At 41.4% G+C, this 19,719-nt stretch overlaps 1 protein-coding gene across 1 annotated transcript in view; it reads right to left on the minus strand.

Moving 5' to 3' along the window:
* LOC138745631 (thyrotropin-releasing hormone-degrading ectoenzyme-like) overlaps window positions 1-19,719 on the minus strand; it is a 54,670-nt gene that overhangs the window by 23,389 nt on the left and 11,562 nt on the right. The window contains exons 4-7 of the mRNA XM_069902853.1: window positions 6,607-6,761; window positions 6,379-6,492; window positions 5,415-5,552; window positions 2,773-2,838 (exon numbers count right to left, since the gene is read on the minus strand). Coding sequence (XP_069758954.1) covers window positions 2,773-2,838; window positions 5,415-5,552; window positions 6,379-6,492; window positions 6,607-6,761 — 473 coding nt within the window. The remainder of the gene's footprint in view (window positions 1-2,772; window positions 2,839-5,414; window positions 5,553-6,378; window positions 6,493-6,606; window positions 6,762-19,719) is intronic.

Below are 19,719 nucleotides of genomic sequence, written 5' to 3' on the forward strand. Positions count from 1 at the left end.
ACTAAGTTTCAACCCGTGCAGTTCCCTCTATAGTATTTGGGACAAAGACACTTTCATTTTCCTTGATTTGCCCCTGTGCTCCACAGTTTTAAATTTGTAATCAAACAATTCACAGGTAGTTAAAGTGCACATTTACAGATTTTATTCAAGGTCATTTGTATATATTTTGGTTTGACCATGTAGAAATGACAGCACTTTTTATACTTTTTTTAGTTCCTCTCATTTCAGGAGACCATAATGTTTGGCTTCACAGGTGTTTGTGAGTACTCAGGTATGTTTAATTGCTTCATTGCTGCAGGTATAAGAGTGTTAGGCTTGCTTCTAACCTTTGACGTGTTTCATGCTGTGTACAGTTTATTTTTTGCGCTACCATTTAGTGGTAATTCTGCCGTGACTGCAGGAAGAAAAGAATCTCAGGGTTGTATGTGATGTACTCTGACGATAAACCTGAAACCTGAGGTCTTCCTCGGAATACCAGTCCCTTTGTGATTACTGAGCTCACCAATATGCTCTTTCTTCTTAATGATGTTCCAAACTGTCATTTTTGGTAATACTAAGATTTTGGTGGTGTCTTCTAATGTTTTTTTTTTCTGATTTTCAGCCTCATAATGGCTTCTTTGGCAACTACAGACTCCAAAGGTGATCAAAAGCTTAGAGGCAAGCCTAGCTCTCGTATACCTGCACCAATGTAGCAATTGAACATACCTGAGTACTCACTTACGCCCGTGAAGCCAAATGTCCCAAACATTATGGTGCCCTGAAATGTATAAAAAGTGCTATATTTTCTATATGTTCAAACCAAAATATATGCAAATCTGGAATGTGCACATTAATTACCAGCACATGTGAATTGTTTGATTACAAATTTAAAACTATGAAGCACAGAGCCAAATAATTTTTTTTTAAATGTCTTTGTCCTAAACATTATGGAGGGCATTGTATATCTGACCTAATAATGTGACGTAAGGCTGGGGGAAGATGAGAGATTCCAATGATCAAATGAACTACCAGCAAGCCTGGCAAACTCTACTACCATATTAATAAAATGTAACCGTCCCACTATGTGGTACATTAGATACAGCAAGTTCTAGATATCCATTTCGAGGAGATGAACTACTGGTGGAAATTCCTATTAACTTGGACCACCAGAAAGAAAAACTGTTCAGAGAAAGCCCAAGCTTTAATAATATATTGCCATATTTCCTTAACTTTAGTTGACCTCCCCTCTCTATTATCTGTACGATGTATTAATTAATATATTTCAATTAGGGATTTTAGTTGTTCCATGAGCTTTGGCCTTACACTGATTAATGTATATTATCTTTGTTTTTAAATACACTTTGAAACAACCCCTGTGGAGATAGGATTAAAAACAAATTACCTCCTAATTATAATTACACTGCAGGTGAAAGGAAATTTAGTGATTAGTACACATTAGGGACATATTAACAATAACCAAGTTATGCTCAAAATGAATTAGATGGAATCATGTTAAACATAACTAACTACCATCAGCATTAAATTGCAATTGTAAAATAATTTAAATTTAAATGTTTAAATTTAGACATACTGCACGGTAACAGGCCATTTCGGCCCACGAGTCCGTGCCACCCAATTTACACCTACTCCCCTGGTACATTTTGAATGGTGCGAGGAAACCAGAGCCCCAGGGGAAAACCCATGCAGTCACGGCGAGAACGTACAAACTCCTTACAGACAGCGCAGGATTCAAACCCCGGTCTTGATCACTGGCGCTGTAAAGGCATTGCGCCATCCGCTACGCAAACCGTGCAGCCCAATGTAAATATCTGTTTAACACTTAGGCATTTGAAATCATGATTTTTGTTCACAATTCAACTGACTAAGAAAAATATTTCTATGTACAAATATATGACACTTGGTTCTCAACCTTTTTATTTCCCACTCACATACCAGCTTAAGTGATCCCTTACTAACCACAGAGCGTCTATGGCATAGGATGGGCCATGAGCACTCAAAATGGAAGATGAATGAAGATGGTGGGAGTGGGGATCGATATTGGGAGGATGTGGAAGGCCAACGGGAACGGGCTCAAGGGGTGCATCACCTCCCAAGCTAGCCATCCACCCATCCACCTCACTGTGCATCTGAAGATCCCACACTACCTCATCAGCCAACTCAAAAACCAGTGAACATGAGCTCGGGGACTGCCAAGATAAAGATGGAAGATTTAATGGTATTTTAAAATGATAATTTTGTGAGCTCCTTGATGGAAGTAGCAAGGTGCTCATAATTAACTCCAAATTTTTTGTATTCAATCAGTCAAGATTCCAACACTTGGAAATACTGCTTCATCATGTTATCAGTGGGCCTGATCCACTTCCAGCAAATCGCTGTTTCTACTAGCGATTTAACAGTTTAGATGGCATTTTCCTCACTCTAAACCAGGAGCTGTCAAAATAAGTCCAACTGTTAGCTTTGATCTCAGTGAACATGCCAAGATGCACCGTGGATTCGACATACCCTCACAAACTAAAAATAAAAATGGTCTCTCAGAGGTCGGCAGAGTGCCGCATTTTAGCAACTTAAAAACAAAATCACCTTCCGTAACATTAAGATCCCATAAGAAATATCCCACAGACTAAAGTGTAAAAGTAAAAACGGTGATATCTTGGACAGGAGGACCTGCTCTTTTTATGAAGTGTGACAAAATTAGCAAGAACCACTATGAAAGGAGTGAGCACAAGACTGTAGCCCTGTAAAGGTGAGTTCCTTTTCTTAATTTTCACCCACCTGCAAGCCTTTTTGAAATACATTCTGTCCCATAAAATTAGCCACCATTCGAATCAATGCAGCACCCTGGGAATTAAAGTCAAAGATATGTTGATGAACACACCAATAATATTTTTGTACACTTGCATTCATTTAGCAGAAAACAACTATTTGCCACATGCAATTTAATATATTTTCTTATAGCTCAGATTTACTTACGTTCTTGGACGGCTTGTTGATGTGATTCAATGGCTTATAAGAACATGGGATTGAGTGTTGGGCAGCCATGACTCTAGAAAGTTGCTAATATTGTACTTTACTTAAATTGACATAATTTTAAATCAAATAATTGCAGACCAGTCAGCCTAATGGGCAAATTTTGGGGAATTTTTGAAGAGAATAAATTATAATTTACAAAGGCTCACACTCAAGAGCAATCTATATGGACCACATCTGACTATCTTGTTTTGGGTACTGAGCGGTGCAGAGAAATGTAGTGGACATGTCCGCAGATCACTGAAAATATCCAAACACTTATCCGAATAAGTAAGTGCAATACACAAAAGCACTGGAGAAACTCAGCTGGTCATGAAGCATCTACCGGAAGAATAAATTTAACTCGATATAAATAAAGATGTGAAAGCACTGGAGAGCTAAGAGGTTGTTTCCAGAGAAGTTAACTAGGCTTTCGGAGGAGGGAAAAATTTTAATCAAGAATGCAAATTCCGAAATCTTCAATGTGGTGAAGAGAAAGGAGTTATCTCCCAAATGGAGAAGTCAATAGCAAGGTGTAACAGTAATTGTGGGAGAAGTATAGAAAATTGAGAGAAAAAATGTTTTCCCCGCAGAGAGCAGTGGTGGGGGGGTCTGAAACTCACTCCCTGAAGGGTTGGGAAGACTAATTTCTTTTAAGAGTTAGCTGGATGAGCTCTTGATTTGGACTGGACAAAGATGTGGAAGTGGCATTTGTCCGAACAGCTCTTTGTTCTGGGCTGTTGATTTCCACAATCCTAAGGTACAAGTTCAAATTCTTACATCCCAACCCTGAAGGAATCCTACAAAGCCACAATTCCATTCCCCCTCCACCTTGCTTATTAGCCTCTATGGGGAAGCTCTTGCAATGTTCTGCCACAAATTTGGAAACTAGATGATGCTCCAATTATTAACAGAACCAGTTGGGTAGAGTTAGAGACTTACAAGTTTGCTTGGACTACTACCGATGTTGCTGAATATACCATGTTGCTACGCTCCAATTCTTATTCCTACAGTTAGTGCAGGTATAGAAAGGCAAGGACTGCAGATGCTGGGACCTTGAGAAAACAATGAGAAGCTGGAGGGACTCAGTGGGTCAGGTACTATCCATGGAGAGAAATGGTCAATCAACTAAAAGGCATCTCCCTGCCCTTCTTAATTCTCCACCTTTCTCATCTTCATTTGTCCAGGATCCTATCATCTCTTGCTCCCTTCCCTGCTTTTTAAGTATGCTCTTCCCCCTTCCCATTTTCACCTTTAAAAAAATGATCCCAACCCAAAATACTGACTGACCATTTCTCTCCATGGATGTGATCTGATTTGCTGAGTCCCTCCAGGATCTGATTGTTTGCAGTTAGTGCAAGTGACTGTTGCTTTGTTGAAGCGAAGCATGGAGTGATTCAGATGCAATGTTCTGTTTCTGAAGACCTGTGGATCTAAAGCTCCTTTGCCCAGGAGTGTGGTCTCCGCTGCTGCTTCCTGTTACACACTTCCTCTTGATGTGTGACCCTTAAGTATTAGTCCAAACTCACTGCCACATTGAACAACCAGAAATATGCACCTACTGAAAAAGTTCAATTACCTCTCTCTTCAAACTACTTCACAGTCAAAACAGGCAAGTCTTATAATCCCTCAAGCAAGTGATCGTTGGTGTCAACTTCACTTTTTTGCCCAAACTCCATGATTCTGATGTTATCTAAAATTCTTGTAAATACTTAATGGCTTAAATTTCAGATTTCCACGGTAAAAAATCTTTAAAGATTCAAAACTGTCAAAGAAGAAATCAGCTCAGTGGTAAGCGAGTGCCCTCATATTCTGAGATGATGCCCCCAGTTTTAGATCTCCCCAGCCAAGTTAACAGCATCATAGCATCCACCTCATCAAATTTCCTTGGAATAGCCTATGTTATCATGCAATCATTCCTTTAAACTCCAGACAGCAAAACCCAACTCTTCAGTTCCTCATCACAGGACAAACCTTTATTCAAGGAATGAATCAAATGAACCTTTACTGCATTGCGTCCAAGTACGTCATCCCTTGAACAAAGAAAACAAACTGCACTCCACAAAGCATTGCATGCTTCTAACATTTTGTCCTTCACCAGTACCCCCTCCTTTTCAGTAAAGGTCAACATTCCTCTTGCTTTCAATTCAAGAGTTGCAGATACATGCTCATTTTCTGATACAATTTGACCGTGAAGCAGTTTTAAGAAGGTTTGTTCCTCTCCCTGAACATATTTTCTCAAGGTTGTTTCCTGTCTATTTTCAGTCTCATCCTGTCAGGCAGCTTTAGGGAGCAAAGAATACATTTAACCAACTGGAAAAGGCCAATTCAGCTTAATGTGAAAAATCAATCCTTGGTTTCATTAAGACTGCTTGAATATTCTTCTTAAACTCAAATTGTCACAGCACCTTCTTGTATGGAATCCAATCAAAAACTCTATCAATATCTTTAGCTTGAAGAACTTCCTGGGATATTGGATGCGAACTGGCCAGGCCATCAAGGAACATCACTTTATGAAGGTTATCGGTCAGAAATCTCTGGTCCTCCTGAAATACAACACAGATTTGAAATCAACTCTCCTTAGTTTTACAGTTAATCGTGCAGGACTTGTTAGCATTTAAAACGAAAGTCCTTGCCAAAACCGTCTAAAGAAGGTGAAAAAAAATTGAATATTTTAAAATTCAAGTGTTCATCATGAATCGCTAAAACACAAGATTTTTGGTTTGAGGTCAATAAGGTAAAACGTTTGCTAATTAATATATGATAATCTGATTTCTGTTTGTTTTGGATACAAAATTTTAAAACACTTTCAGTACACAGAAACACATTTAATATCGAGGGGGGGGGGCATCCTAAATTATATTGCAGAGATGTTAAAAGTATATGAATTTATTTCAAATGTAACCTGCAAAAAGCCAATGGCATATATTCCCCATTGACTGAACATCCAATTCAAAGGTAAAGAAAATTAAGCAGCTTCCATAATGGATAAAGGAACTACCATGCAAAGATTCAACTAGACCTTTACAGATACAGCAGAAATTTTAAACGTACCCAATAAAATATGGTTCAAGAACAAAATAGAATTCAACTGCAATCTAAACATACACATCTCATAAAGAGTAATCCTGACATTTTGCTCTGGGAAACAAATCTTTGAACATTATCTGCAGGAGGTCAATGGGATGTTGTCCCAAACAAACTTCATACATTATGGCATGGTTAGAGTATAATGGACATCAGTACTTATATACACACTACATTATAGATTGAAATATCGTTATAAAGCAAATGCCTTTGATTCTGCCAGAAAGATCACTGTTCATGAACTATATTGTAGATGGTCCATAAAAGCAAGTACTACAAACTTACCATATTAAATTCAGAGTAAAGATAATCAGTACCAACATATTCAAAATAGTGAGCAAATCCTTCCTTTAACCATACATCTTCCCACCAAATAGGAGTCACGAGGTCACCAAACCACTGAGAACAAATAAAAGCAATTTAGACAAAGGCAGAGCAATGAGAAAGTTCAAATATAAAAGTTGTCGTAAACAAATGGTAACTTGTATTAATTCCCCTCCATGTTTTTAATACCTGATGGCAGATTTCATGTGCCACGATCATAGTGGTATCCAGTAAATAGGAAATGGATGATACTTCAGGATCCAGCAAAATAATTTCTTCTACAAACACATTCAATCCCCAGTTTTCCATTGCAGCATATGGGAATTCAGGCACTGCTAACAGATCTGGGAAGAAAATACGAAAAGAAAATGACAAATGACCACAAAAATTAGGAGCACGGGTAAAAGAAAATCACTGAAACCTCAGGAACATGCTATGCCATCAGTGAGATATCAGCTGGTCTTTGCTGTAATATAAGCACTAAGTTCCCGCCTGCCCTCAATAACCTTTCATCCCTTGTTTAGCAAGAATCTAAACCCCTCTACTATAAAATATTCGAAAATTCTACTTCCACTGCCGCTTGTGAAAAAAAACTCATGAAAACATTTCCTCAATCGGTCGACAAGGATATCCTCTTACTTTTAACCAGCAATCCCTGATTCTTGATTCACATCTATTCCACATTATCGACCCCCCCTCACTCTTCTAAACTCCAGCCTGTTTGACCTTTCCTCATAAGAGAGCCCTCACATTCCAGGTGTTAGTCCAGTAAACCTTCTTTCCAGTGTTCCCAATGCATTAACAGTTTTCCCAAAGTAAGATGATCAAACTGTACACAGAACTCCAGATGTGGTCTCACAAATCCCCAACATAACTGAAGTGAAACCTGTTTAGTTTGCAATGAATTCTCCCTGTAATGAACAATAATGTTCTGTTTTACTTTTCTAGATATTTTCATCAATGCTTTGTGTGAATTGTGCACTTGGACACCCATCTCAAAGCTCTGTCAATTGTCAGTGTTTAGATACTATGTCCCTCTTTAATTTTTCCTACCAAATTGACACCTACAATTTTCCCATATTATCCTACATTTGCCAGAACATTACCAACTTACTCCTCCTTTCCCAATGTCACCTCTTTATGACCTTAGCATAACTTACTTTGCAACTCACCCTTGTACCTTGAACAAGTCTAGCAATTCCTTCAATGTAAACGATTCCTTCAATCGTACAACAAAAGGCGTAAAAACATAATGCTGGAGAAACTCAGCAGGTCAAACAGTGTACTTTGTATAGCAAAGATACATCACCAATGTTTCTGGCTTGAGCTCTTCATCAAGTTATGAGCAAAATGCAGGCAGGTGCCCGAACAAAAAGTACACGTGCCTGCCTACATTTGGTTCATACATTGATGAAGGGCTCAAGCCTGAAATGTTGGTAAATGATCTTTATCTTTGCCATGTAAAGTACACTCTCTGACCTGGTGAGTTTCTCCAGTATTGTGCTTTTACTGCAATCACGGTGTCTGCAGACTTTCGTGTTTTACTCTTGTACAATAAAAGAATCAGCCTTTATGTCAGTGCTTCTCCCAGGAGCTATCACGATAGGTTGTCAAAATGGGTGTTTCCCCATCACCCACTGGACAGGCTAGATATGGTGGGGGGGCAGGGTGGGGTGGGGGTGCAGGGTGGGGTGGGGGTAGATGGGGCATGGGGGAATCTAAAGGTTGCTTTCTTTTTTTAAAACATTTATTTAAGAATTTTAAAACCACATCCATACATATATATTGAATAAAAGTAAACACAAAAAGAATATATGTGGTAAAAATATGGAAAAGAAAACAAAACCCCTCCCCTCATCCCTCCCACCCACTAATCCTAAAAAGGAAAAGAAAAAAAGCAAGGAGAATGACAGTAACAATTATTAATTCAATACATATAATGATGGAGTTAAGGGTTATCAGTGGGACAGGTCCCCGAGAGTTTCTTACACCTTCAAGCCAACATTTTGTAATATGTGCTCCATACTTTCAAGAAAAAAATTATATTTATTACATAGATTAGAAGTTATTTTCTCAAGTACAATACATGAATGTAATTCAGCACGCCACCTCTCCATCCCTAAATCCATATCTGATTTCCAAGTGCTGGCTATGCATTTCCTAGAAACAGTTAAAGCCAATCATAAAAATTCAATTTGATACATAGTTAATCATTATTTAATACTAACCACTTTAAATTACCCAAGAAAAAGAACGTTGGATCCTGCAGGAGTTTAACTTTTAGTATTTTCTCCAAAAAAAATCTTTAACCTGTAAAAAGAAAGACTTTACCATAGAACACTCCCAAATAGAGTGAAAAAAGGAACCAACTTCCTGGCCACGTCTAAAACATAAATCAGACAATCAACTTGAAGGTCCTTCATTTTTAGGTGACAGTGCTCACAGGCTTCACTAATGTTTCAGTTGAACATTCCTGATTTTTATCTCTTTTTTGGGTCTGAATCAATCAGAACATCATCTTATTTCTTCACTGATGCTCTCAAACACCTACTGACACATTTCAGAGACAGAAAAAAATCTGATAGAGGAGAACATTCAGCTCATGGGGTACATGCCATTTAAGAAAGTGCTGCCAAATACCAATCAAAGAGTACATATGGCATAGGGATGACTTAAGGTGGTATTTGAGAGGAAAGAAAACATTTGTAAACCACTGCTTTAATCCCATCCCCCTTTCTCATCCCTCTGCCGCCTTTCCTATAGCCTTTCTCATCCTGATCCCTTCCATCTATCAGAGAGCAACCCTTCTGTCCTCTCCTCTCCCCATCACTTCAGCTATTTTTCTCTTCTACCCTGCCACCTCCATCCACTTATAACCCCTTACCTGTAGCGTGTGCTCCTCTCCTTTTTCTCCTGCCCTCTTCCCCCTCCCTTTACCTTTTTTTAAAATTAGGCATCTCTCGGTTTTGTTTCCTCTTATTCCTGACAAAGGGCTCAGCCCCAAAACACTGGTCACCTTTCATTTCCTATGCACGCCCCTGCTGAGCTTCTCGACAACAGTGGTTTGTGCTTGACCCCCAGGGACTGTGGCGTCCTTGTTTAACTGCTGCCAGCATGCCTGTTTAAATCCAAGCTGAAACCAGGACTAGTCCCCTGGCTTGGCCATAACTTGGAGCGAGGGATGTGGAGCGAGGTTGCAGATTGTGGTACATTACTGCTACTGCATCTCAGAGACAACCAACTTTGGGTTCTCCAGGTCTGTTCTGAATCCAGAGGGGGAAAAAAAACACAAACCACTGGAAGAAGGTCCACAGCATCAGTAGAGACAACGGTTTGTTCAATAATTCAAGTCAGAACCTGAACCATCCCCTGGTGCCCATCAATGTGGCTCAACCCAGCAGTTTAGTTTTTGCTCCAGATTCCAGCATCTCTGTTCTGAAACTGCCTTGTTTAGCCCGACTATGGTGCTGTACAACACAGGGAGACAATGTGAAGACGTGAATTGGTTTGTGATTTTGATCTCTGACAGCAGTGCTTTGGTTAGTAATCCATAGCATTTCAAGTGAACCTTTCATAAACAGGCAGCTAAGTATAGATATATCAATGAATGAAGCAGTGGTTACCATGTCGACTGGAAAATAAACTGAAAAGGTCATTAGTTACCAGTAAGATGCAACCTTGTAGAAATGTGTCGCTGCAATGTATTAGTGCTTGCCTACTAAATCTGGGCAAGGTACTGCCACTGAAGCGAGAGGCTGGAAGGTACTGTATATTATGAAAAGCAAACCGAACAGCATTCATGCACAACACTGGCATGGACCATAGCACTTCCCCAGGTGAGCTCTTATTGGATTTGCAACTTCCTGAAGATCAATGTTATTGTCTTAAAGTAGCACGCAGTTTACTTTCACAGTATCAATAATTAATCTTTTCACCTGTTCCTCTCAACAGTTTAATCTTTTCATGCACAAATTGGAAAGGCATTGTATGCATTATAGAAGATTCAATGTTAATTTGTTTTTGCAGGGTTTGTTCGTTATTCATCAATGAACATGCAGCTGAAGTGTATTTTGTACTGTTAATAGCTTCCGTCCAAAAAATAAGCAACATCATTAATGACTTCACAGAAATGTTAACACTTTGTTATAATGAACAATCATCAACTCAGAAGCATAAAGGCAAGAATATCACAAAATCTCCCACTGCAGGAGATCACTGCTGTGGACTCCTCTACATCGGAGAGACTGGGAGATATATTTGTTGAGCATCTCAGCTTTGTCCACTGCAATAGAGTGGATCTCCCAGCAGTCACTCATTACAATTCCCCATCCTATTCCCTTGCAGACATTCACTGCCAGACTGAAACCACCTACAAATTGGAGGAACAACAATTCATCTTCCTCTGGGTGGCATTAACATCAACATCTCCGGTTTCCATTAAACCACCCCCTCTTCTTCCCCCCGTTGCCTTTTTCTGGACAGTCTCAATTCTACAGCTTCCTACATTCCTCTTCCAAGCTTGGGACATGCATTTGTTTATTTGCTTCAACTCCAAGTTTCTGATTTTCTATCTTCACCCTTTTGCTTCCCTCTAACAATATCTCCATTTGATACTTTTTACACAAAGTACATTAAAATCACTCTAATTATATCTGAGTTCACCAATCACTTGGGATGTTTAAATAAACACAGAAGTGCTGAAGGTACGCAGCCAGTCTCTCAGCGCCCATAGGAGGTAGATACAGTATATTACAAACCTTTCGGGCCTGAGCCCTACATCAAGGTATAAGCAAAAAGCAAGCAGGTGTCAGTGGAGAGAAAGGGGGGAAGAATGGGAGGGGGATGAGTCCAGACCCAACAGCCAAAAAGATGTAAGTTGGATATGATAAGAGGAAAGTTGAGAATTGATTTTGATTCTGAGAAGGGAGACAGAGGGAAAAGAGAAGAGAGGGGGGAAGACAGTGCCGGGGGAAAGGGGACAGGGGAAATAGAATGGGAGGGAGGAGGTGCATTCCCCTGGTTTATAGAAATGTAGTTGCTCTCACGTTTCCCATATGTGACTGTTGGCTGTCACAGATAGAGAGTAAGATTGATTTAAATTTGACTGGAGTCAACAAAAAAAAACACAGGGCAAATACCAATCTGTCATGGGGCGCAGGTTCAAATTCCACAGACAGCACTGGATCTGAATCCAGGCTATACTACTATAAGGAGGCCACACTACTGGCTACACTACTGGCCATCCATTCGCTCATTAAAAAAAAATAGATGAGTCATCTACGGAGCAGATCAGGAGTTAGTGCTTTACTCAAGTAATCTTAATGAGGTCATAACCCACAGGTTTGTAGCAGATCAATAAATAAGCTATTGGAAGGAATCAGTGGGTCGAGCAACATCCATGGAGGTAAAAAAATGTGACTTCTTGAGTCAAGACTACATCAGGATTGACTTTCAAAAAGCAGAAGACCTGTTGAAATGGTAGTGAAAAAAGGAATGCTGAATCTCCATTAAAGGGAGTAGAACTTCATCAAAGTGGACATGCTCAACAGGGATTCATAGTAGAGCATTAGAATGGAGACACAAGCCTTGCCAGCCTCTCTCAGGAAGTGCTATTGCACCTTCCTGACAAGTGAGGAGATTTCTGTCCACTACTTAAGTGGACTCCAAGCTACTTGGTGCTCTTCATTCTCTCCACTACAGAGTTATTGGTGCAGTGGAGCTTGGTCATCCCTGATCATCCTGAAGTCCCCCCTCATCTCCTTCCCCACGCTGAGACTCAGGTTGCTATTCTCAAGATTTTCCACCTCTTGTCTATAGTGCGACTCATCACTGTTGCTGAAGAGGCCAATTGCCATCGTGTCACCTGCAAACTTGATTACTCTGTTGGAGCTAGATCTGGCGAGGCAGTCGTGGGTCATAGAGTGAACAGGAGCGGGCTGAGCACACAGCCCTGAGGTGCACCAGTGCTCAGCGTGACACTGCTCGACGTTCTGCTACCGACCCGGGCAGACTGTGGTCTTTCTGTTAGGAAGCACAGAATCAAGTTACAGAGAAGGGTGTTAAGTCCCAATGAGGACAGCTTCTCCACCATCCTCTGGTGCATGGACAAGAGGCACGGAGAGCATGGTGCTCCACAGCTGAGAGAGAGCCCTTCCACAGATAATGCAGAGTCAAGTGGGAATTTTCAATCAGTAGATTGGAATATCGCCTCAAGTATTCTGGGAGTGAAAATGCTCTTTCACATTTCAAATCGGGTCACTTGTTACAGCCTCAGTGGAAGACAATTACCAGGATACAGTCAAAAATAGCAAAATAGAGATTTTTCTTTTCAGCTTTGTTATCAATTAATTAAGCATGAACCCAACAGGATACGCACTCAGGTGTAAAAGCTGGTGTTTTTTTTTATCATTTTGTTCAGAAGCTGTATCGGATTTCATAACATTTTGAAGGAAGATGCAGCAGTGCGACACTTTACAACCAGTGATCAGTAAAATTTGTTCTCTTACTCCGATGAGCATTGGTACAATTTAATTTAACTGAGCCACCTCTAATTGGCTGCAGAACTGGCATTGTTCACACTTCCCCTGCCTCCTTGAGGTTCATTACTTCACTAAAGCTCAAATGCCAGTTTACTTCATGGCCTTAAACTCAAACACAGACCAAAGTGACTTTTGGGAAGTCGCTGTTAAGAAATAATTGTTTGATGAATGTTTTAGTGAACTACATGGGCCAGGAACAAAATCAATCATTGCTAATACAGTTATCCGGCAAAAAAAAAAGCAGAAAATAAATAGGCAAAAAAAAAGAAAGTTTAGAATTGGCGCCCCCCCCAACACCCCGTGGGCAGTTTGCCAATCCGTGCAACATACAATCTCAAGCAACCAACATCTACCAATCCCCATAGATGCCGGATACCAGGGACTTTACTGTATTTTTTTAAAGTCTCCTTAAAGGAACCGAAGAATGCTGCAAATTTGGAAGAAAACATTTGTAACTGCCATTGCAAGCATTATTCAACGGCAATGCATCCTACACCAAAGGTTGAAATTAAAATATTGCAAACCTTGATTTAAAAGTGCTTCTTTTTTCAAATATGTCATAATTCACAACCACAAACTCAAAATAAATTTTTATGCCAAGTAGCTTGGTCAATGGCAATTATAAAAGTGTGCCATTTAAAAACTCACTTGGACAACGTGCAACTAAATATGGGATCATTTTATAGCGAGCACAGTACAGAAGCCATACAGTTGCCGTCAACTTCAAAAATGAATGATGGCAAACATTGTTACAAGCTCTGGCACAACAGGCAGAGTTGGAGGAGTTCCTGCCTCACAGCTCCAGCAGCCTGGATTCAAGTCCAAATTCTGGTGCTCTCCATGTGGAGTTTGCATGTTCCCCCGTGAGCCTGCCAATGCTCCAGTTTCCTCCACATCACATGTATGTGTAGGCTGGTAGATTAAATGGCCATTGTGAATTGGCCCAATTGTGCAAATGTGTGTCAGCAGATAGAGGGCATCTGCAGAGATTAGGGCAAGATCCTGATCATCAATGCATACTTAGTGGGCATTAAAGGCCTGTCTCCCTGCTGTATGGCACTACAATTTTAGTATATCAGTTGCACATGTATCAAAATTGCTCAAATATTTTTTTTTATCTTCGGATTTGTCTTCAATTATATAATTTACATGCATTCATTTACAAATAGGCATACCTTTCCTTTGTTATTATAGGACCAGAAATATTTGTATGGGTTTAGTCTACACCTTCATATTGTCAATAATAATACTTCTATTTTCCATAACTTCAAATCTAGAAGACTGTTTAAATAATAAACAAGTAATAAAAATACAACAGAAACACAAACACTGCAATAAAGTGCCATGCTCTCCTTTATTGATGTAATTTGAAAGTTCATTTTCCCTAGATGGTGATTTTACCCACAGTCAGAATGCTATTAAAAATGTAAACATGCCAGCATAAAATAACCCATGAAGCATTCAGGGCACTGAGAATGGAACATGTCTCCACATCTCACAAGTGCCTGAGGCACATGAGGGTCCCATTAATCTACAACACGAGAGCAATAATCAAAGCTGTGCTCTACGGGATACCCAAATCACAACGTCGAGAATAAAATAAAATTAACTACCGAACGATAAATCCTGCTCGTTACCAAGGCAATGCAGATTAATGACCAAAGTGTTGTTAGAGTTCAATGGGACATAAAAAGAAACAAAATGTGTCATTAATGCCATTAAAGGCAAAACTACTCTGTTTTCAAGGTCAGCTTATTTGTTGAATAATGAATGTGCATTTCAGTGTACCCCTGTGATGTTGTACATTGCAAGTGAGAATGTTGTTCCTCTCAGAAAGATTCCACTTGGTTTTTCTATTGCTGCTTTCCCCCCACCCCCAAACTGACTGATGTTTTTTTTTCTTCCTTCCCATTTTATTAAATTGCTTGTTGGGAGCTCAATAGCCGGATGAAGGCACCATTGGGGCACTGAGTCGGGTTATAGGCACTCCCAGATCTTCTCCCGTCAATACCCCATGTTAATCCATTCAGCTATTTGCTTCCTGTCCGAAATATAGGCTGGGGTGCACGGCGAGTCAACATTCTGGTATTATCCATGAGGAGCTGAAGCAAAGGCCATGGGATGTCAGACTGAGTAGGCTTTTTAACCTTGACCAAGCATGAGAGAGAATAAGTTCAGCAATGATCAGCAAAGGAGAATTTTATTAATAGTCTACACTTAAGTAGCCACATTGATAAAGCCTGAGGATTGATTGGGGGGGGGGGGGGGGGGAAGAATATACTATAGAATATCCTCGCCTATCTCTCCCAATCCCAATATGAGCAACTTCCTGTGAGAATAACAGCAACATATCTTGTGAAAGAGATGCAGAAGATAAATAAAAAGTGAAAGCAATATGGAGGAATAAATATAAATAAAATTGTTTATTAATTTCATATTCTGACGAAGGAAGATTGGCACAGAGCTTCCTTTAACAAAAGACGAACAATCCAGAGGCCCTGACTACCAGTCCAGAGACAAGAGTTCAAAGCCAACAATGGCAGGTGTGGGACTAAAATACGTGTAAATCTACGATTAAAAAGCTGGCATTGATGGTCATGGAATGACAGGATTGCCAATAAAAACCTACTGGTTCACTAAATCTGCCATTTTACCCTTGACTGGAAGTCCAGCATTAACCTAGATTACAGTGGCTGACTTTCAGCCGGCCCTTCAATTTTTCACCCAATTCTTTCTGTGAATACGTTAAAAGTGCTTCCTCAAAGACAACGAACCTCCTTTTAGCCACGAGTCAAATTTTGTAGCTACAAGCATCTTCCAAAAGCATTTGAGGAAAATGTCATTCTTGTCATGAAGATAAATGTAATCAATTAATCAGCAACAAATTTAAATTATTACTTGTATCTCATATCCATTGAGAAGGGTTCATGCGTCTGCAGCTGGACAATGCTTTTCACTGTGAAGATAGAGATCTTCCTTTACACTGTCATGCATTTAAACTTCTTCAATGCTTAACAATAATAGAGTGAGATGGCACCAAAAAGAATCAAATGTCATCTGTGAGAATAAAGTGATTTACAGGGAGAAAGGATGGCTCCAAACATGAACCACAAGTGAACAGAGCTCCCAAAATGTCCAATAGTAATCTATGTGTTCTGTATATAGATCTTTCCATAGCCAAGAAAACTTCCACTGTTTATGCTGGTACAAAAAAAAATTTGTTTACACATGTAGTGTATGAAGCTTGAAGATCTGCCCCTATATTTATTTTCTATCCAATTGTGGATTCAAAGATGCAAATTATTGGACTCTATTTCAGAAAACACCATTTCTTAAAGCAGGTCAGATTTTGATGGCGTTATCTGTTGATTTTATTTCATTTTCAACCTTTTATTTTGTTGATTGTGCCACAACCTATCAAAAATTTGCTCAAAGTCTCCAAAATACATTTAATCTCAAAAATTCAAAGTTCCCAAAAAACATGATGGCTTCCGGGAAACAAATTGTCCCCTATCAATTCCCCAGGCTACGTGGCAAAAAAACGCTCAATATTCTGACAATATTTTGATGGCCTGCATGTCTGATTTATTCTCTTCTAGACTGTGAATTATTAATTAAAACTATTAATCAGGCTGAACAATTGAATAGTTAATGACTTTACAAGAGACAGTAAATTAGGAACAGGTCTATATGGTGTTCATAGTTATCGACTCAAACACCTGAATTTTTTCAACTAACTTTCAGCATCTGAGCACTTTTTACTCTCTCTTATATGTACACCACGTGGACTATAATAAATGAGCTCCTGCATTCCATGTTTTAATAAATTCCATAAAAACAATTTCTTCTGATGACTCTCATTCCTACTTGATTTTGTATTCCACATTTCACTTCTGATATTCCCCTTTATCTTCAATGAAAATATTTTGGAATTTAATACATAAATCCCCTTGTGTTCTCTTTTCTCTCCCCCCCCCTCTGTCTCTCTGTCTCTCTCTTTCTCTCTCTCTCTGTCTCTCTCTCTGCGTCGCTCTCTCTGTCTCTTTGTCTCTCTCTCTCTGCGTCTCTCTCTGCGTCTCTCTCTCTGCGTCTCTCTCTCTGCGTCTCTCTCTCTGCGTCTCTCTCTCTGCGTCTCTCTCTCTGCGTCTCTCTCTCTGCGTCTCTCTCTCTGCGTCTCTCTCTCTGCGTCTCTCTCTCTGCGTCTCTCTCTCTGCGTCTCTCTCTCTGCGTCTCTCTCTCTGCGTCTCTCTCTCTGCGTCTCTCTCTCTGCGTCTCTCTCTCTGCGTCTCTCTCTCTGCGTCTCTCTCTCTGCGTCTCTCTCTCTGCGTCTCTCTCTCTGCGTCTCTCTCTCTGCGTCTCTCTCTCTGCGTCTCTCTCTCTGCGTCTCTCTCTCTGCGTCTCTCTCTCTGCGTCTCTCTCTCTGCGTCTCTCTCTCTGCGTCTCTCTCTCTGCGTCTCTCTCTCTGCGTCTCTCTCTCTGCGTCTCTCTCTCTGCGTCTCTCTCTCTGCGTCTCTCTCTCTGCGTCTCTCTCTCTGCGTCTCTCTCTCTGCGTCTCTCTCTCTGCGTCTCTCTCTCTGCGTCTCTCTCTCTGCGTCTCTCTCTCTGCGTCTCTCTCTCTGCGTCTCTCTCTCTGCGTCTCTCTCTCTGCGTCTCTCTCTCTGCGTCTCTCTCTCTCTGCGTCTCTCTCTCTCTGCGTCTCTCTCTCTGCGTCTCTCTCTCTCTGCGTCTCTCTCTCTCTGCGTCTCTCTCTCTCTGCGTCTCTCTCTCTCTGCGTCTCTCTCTCTCTGCGTCTCTCTCTCTCTGCGTCTCTCTCTCTCTGCGTCTCTCTCTCTCTGCGTCTCTCTCTCTGCGTCTCTCTCTCTGCGTCTCTCTCTCTGCGTCTCTCTCTCTGCCTCTCTCTCTCTGCCTCTCTCTCTCTGCCTCTCTCTCTCTGCCTCTCTCTCTCTGCCTCTCTCTCTCTGCCTCTCTCTCTCTGCCTCTCTCTCTCTGCCTCTCTCTCTCTGCCTCTCTCTCTCTGCCTCTCTCTCTCTGCCTCTCTCTCTCTGCGTCTCTCTCTCTGCGTCTCTCTCTCTGCGCCTCTCTCTCCGCGTCTCTCTCTCTCTGCGTCTCTCTCTCCGCGTCTCTCTCTCTCCGCGTCTCTCTCTCTCCGCCTCTCTCTCTCTCCGCCTCTCTCTCTCCGCCTCTCTCTCTCCGCGTCTCTCTCTCCGCGTCTCTCTCTCCGCGTCTCTCTCTCCGCGTCTCTCTCTCCGCGTCTCTCTCTCCGCGTCTCTCTCTCTGCGTCTCTCTCTCTGCGTCTCTCTCTGCGTCTCTCTCTGCGTCTCTCTCTGCGTCTCTCTCTCTGCGTCTCTCTCTCTGCGTCTCTCTCTCTGCGTCTCTCTCTGCGTCTCTCTCTGCGTCTCTCTCTGCGTCTCTCTCTGCGTCTCTCTCTGCGTCTCTCTCTGCGTCTCTCTCTGCGTCTCTCTCTGCGTCTCTCTCTGCGTCTCTCTCTGCGTCTCTCTCTGCGTCTCTCTCTGCGTCTCTCTCTGCGTCTCTCTCTGCGTCTCTCTCTGCGTCTCTCTCTGCGTCTCTCTCTGCGTCTCTCTCTGCGTCTCTCTCTGCGTCTCTCTCTGCGTCTCTCTCTCTCTGCGTCTCTCTCTCTCTGCGTCTCTCTCTCTCTGCGTCTCTCTCTCTCTGCGTCTCTCTCTCTCTGCGTCTCTCTCTCTCTGCGTCTCTCTCTCTCTGCGTCTCTCTCTCTCTGCGTCTCTCTCTCTCTGCGTCTCTCTCTCTCTGCGTCTCTCTCTCTCTGCGTCTCTCTCTCTCTGCGTCTCTCTCTCTCTGCGTCTCTCTCTCTCTGCGTCTCTCTCTCTCTGCGTCTCTCTCTCTGCGTCTCTCTCTCTGCCTCTCTCTCTCTCTGCCTCTCTCTCTCTCTCTGCCTCTCTCTCTCTCTGCCTCTCTCTCTCTGCCTCTCTCTCTCTCTGCGTCTCTCTCTCTCTGCGTCTCTCTCTCTCTGCGTCTCTCTCTCTGCGTCTCTCTCTCTGCGTCTCTCTCTCTGCGTCTCTCTCTCTCTCTGCGTCTCTCTCTCTCTGCGTCTCTCTCTCTGCGTCTCTCTCTCCGTCTCTCTCTCTCTGTGCGTCTCTCTCTCTCTGCGTCTCTCTCTGCGTCTCTCTCTCTGCGTCTCTCTCTCTGCGTCTCTCTCTCTGCGTCTCTCTCTCTGCGTCTCTCTCTCTCTGCGTATTTCTCTCTCTGCGTCTCTCTCTCTCTCTGCGTCTCTCTCTCTCTGTGCGTCTCTCTCTCTCTGTGCGTCTCTCTCTCTCTCTGCATCTCTCTCTGCATCTCTCTCTCTCTCTCTCTCTCTGCAGCTTCCTCTCTCTGTCTCATGCTAGTAGACAGCATTAGAAATTAGTGCACCAACTCAACAAGCATGGATGAATAATTCTGCTCTACTCACAAAATCTAACAGCATTTCCCATAACAAAAGCCAGTTTAAAAAGGCTTCATACTTCACATGATAAAATTATTCTAGGATTTCAACAAAGAGATGAATGAATTTGCCAGGACAAATTTATTCAATCTGTACATTCATAGATTGAATTAGTGCACCTCCTTTCTTTTGTCAAAGAGAAACCATCGTGGTTCTTTGGATGATGAGTAATTGTGTATTATTTGTCATTAATTAACATTTCAGTTACATGCGTCACAAAAGAAGAATATCTGCCAGATAATTTCACTGAAAGATAGTTTCTCTTTTTACTTACATATAATTCACTTAGCCTAGCAGCATAAA

The sequence above is a fragment of the Narcine bancroftii genome, chromosome 11 (assembly GCF_036971445.1).
Source record: "Narcine bancroftii isolate sNarBan1 chromosome 11, sNarBan1.hap1, whole genome shotgun sequence".
Taxonomy (NCBI): Eukaryota; Metazoa; Chordata; class Chondrichthyes; order Torpediniformes; family Narcinidae; genus Narcine; species Narcine bancroftii.